Genomic DNA, 2,370 nt, shown 5'->3' with positions numbered 1-2,370 from the left:
ATTGTTATTGCGAATAAAATATTCTTTATATCACAAAAGAGAAAAGTTTTGCGAATAAATAACAATTATTAACAAAAAATTCATATAATGTTGAATCCATTTACTACAGATTTAACTGAGAAATTATTTATTAATTTTTTTAAAATTTTAAGAATGTATAGAATGAATGCCATTTAAATAGGGAAGAATGCTATGAAGAATTTTGTTAAATTTGAATGATCTTGAAAAGTAGATACGACATCTCTTTTGGAGTATACACATGGAACATATACATTTTTTTCTTGAAAAAGTTGTGATAAATATAATCTTTTCCAAAAAAAATTTTGTTAATTTTTATTGCTCATATAATAAAATGCATTTCATAGATTAACAATTGAATAATTAAGTAACAACCAATTAAAGTTTAAATGTTATTTATCCCAGCTGTGTTGAACAAACACCACATAGATTATTCTATTGTTGTAGAGCATAACTAAATGACATAGATCATTTTTCGAAATATATTTGAGAAATATGTTAAATCGTGAAATATTGGTTTTATAGTATTTATGTAGTATAAGATCAAATGAGAAAAATTACAACGATAATTTATTTTAACATACATTTTATCATGGATGCATGAACTGGTGTTTTTATGCACGTATAAAACATTGATTATAAATTTAAAGATAATTAATGGTTATGTTGAAATTACAGAAAATTTAAGAATACCTTTTTAATTTAACATATTAGAGTTCTATTTAAATATGTATTTAATTTCAAATTAGCTAACATTTTTTAATAAGATTTCGTTTACATAGATAAATTTTAAATTATGTATTTTTTTAGAGAAAGAATTAATTATAAGTTTAACACATTATAAATATATAAGGTTTATATATATAATCATTATGAATAACAACGTGTATTTTATTTTATTTTTTTTTTTCATATCAATAATAAATTTAAAAAACAAAATTAATTTTAAAATAAATTATATAAAATATTAACCATAAAGTATTCAATTTATTAATATATAAAGGTATCACTTTAATGAAACATGTATCATAAGGGAGGTCTCTATTAATATTAAAAGGAAGAGAAATATTAATGATTTGAAATGTTTTATAGTTCTTCCTATTTTTACAAAAAATATAAAAAGAATTAAACATAACAAAAAATTCATAATAGATAATAATGAGACACATGATTGACATTATAAAGATATTTTATATTTTAGCTTTTGTTACTTTGGAATATATCCTACATTATGTACATATTGGTTTGAATTTTTATGTTTAGTTTGATAGTCATTTTTTTTTTCTCTCTTAGGCATTGTTCTATTTTCATCATAATTAAATTCTATCATGTTAGATCCATTATTTGTAGATTGCTACATTTTACATTTTTTTTTCTAGGAGTTTCCCCATGTTCATATAACAGTAGTTGTCGATAGTTAGTTCGATGCATTCTGTCCCCAAGATACATATATATTTGTTGTATGTTTTCAACATACACTTTTTCTTGGCATATATATGTCCATATGGTCATTTATAACGTGCATGATAAGAATTCATACATAATTCTTCTTCTTTTTTTTTTTTTACGGGACTTCGAAGACATGCAGCATTAATATAAATATGAATAACATAGCAGATATACAACATTATATCTATTTTACAATTTTAAATTCATAAAAAAATTATCTATAAAATTTTTTATTTATATCATATTTTTCCCTTTAAACGAATTGCAATTTAACTTAATACATATGTATTGAAAAAATAAGATCACGAAAATAAAGGTAACAATTGAAATTACCGTTGCTATATAATATTTTTTACAATACTCACATGGTATAATATGTCTGCAAAATGGAATTAATTTGACATTAATTAGATCCAAAAGTTTTAATACTTCTTGATTAGCACTACTTTCATTTAATTTTAGGTATGTTTGGGGGAAAAGTTCATCACTCTGTTGTTGTTTTTCCATTGCAACAATAAATCGTATTATAAATAACTGATATATACCTATTAATTTTACACATTTTTGCAACCTGACATTATAGGAAATATTGAGGGATATATTAAATAACTTATATAACATTGCGTATATAGAATAATTATTATGTTTTTTCCATTTTATGGAAGTTTTCAAACAGATATCTATATTATGTATAAATAATATAGCTCTCTTAATATATACCGATTGACGTGTTCTCCTATTGCATTTTTCGGATAATTTTTTACAGTTTTCTATTTTTTTCTTCATAATAAGTTCTATATTATTATATATAGTAATGTAAAATTAGAGTTAATTAATTTACATTCATTTACATTACTTATATAATAATGCTCTCTAAAATACATATACCTTATTTGAATTACA

The 2,370-nt window shown here is 21.5% G+C and overlaps 1 protein-coding gene across 1 annotated transcript; it reads right to left on the bottom strand.

Moving 5' to 3' along the window:
• Positions 1–1,701: 1,701 nt before the first annotated feature.
• On the bottom strand, positions 1,702–2,253 carry PGO_003820 (hypothetical protein; the record flags this gene model as incomplete). Its single annotated transcript, XM_028691371.1, has 1 exon — positions 1,702–2,253. The coding sequence occupies one exon, from the start codon at positions 2,251–2,253 to the stop codon at positions 1,702–1,704; it is 552 nt and encodes a 183-aa protein (XP_028547172.1).
• Positions 2,254–2,370: the final 117 nt, after the last annotated feature.

This window comes from Plasmodium gonderi, assembly GCF_002157705.1.
Source record: "Plasmodium gonderi DNA, contig: Pgo-contig_566, whole genome shotgun sequence".
Taxonomy (NCBI): domain Eukaryota; phylum Apicomplexa; class Aconoidasida; order Haemosporida; family Plasmodiidae; genus Plasmodium; species Plasmodium gonderi.
Note: the sequence above shows the minus strand (reverse complement) of the source record. Positions and strands in the feature narration are given on the sequence as shown.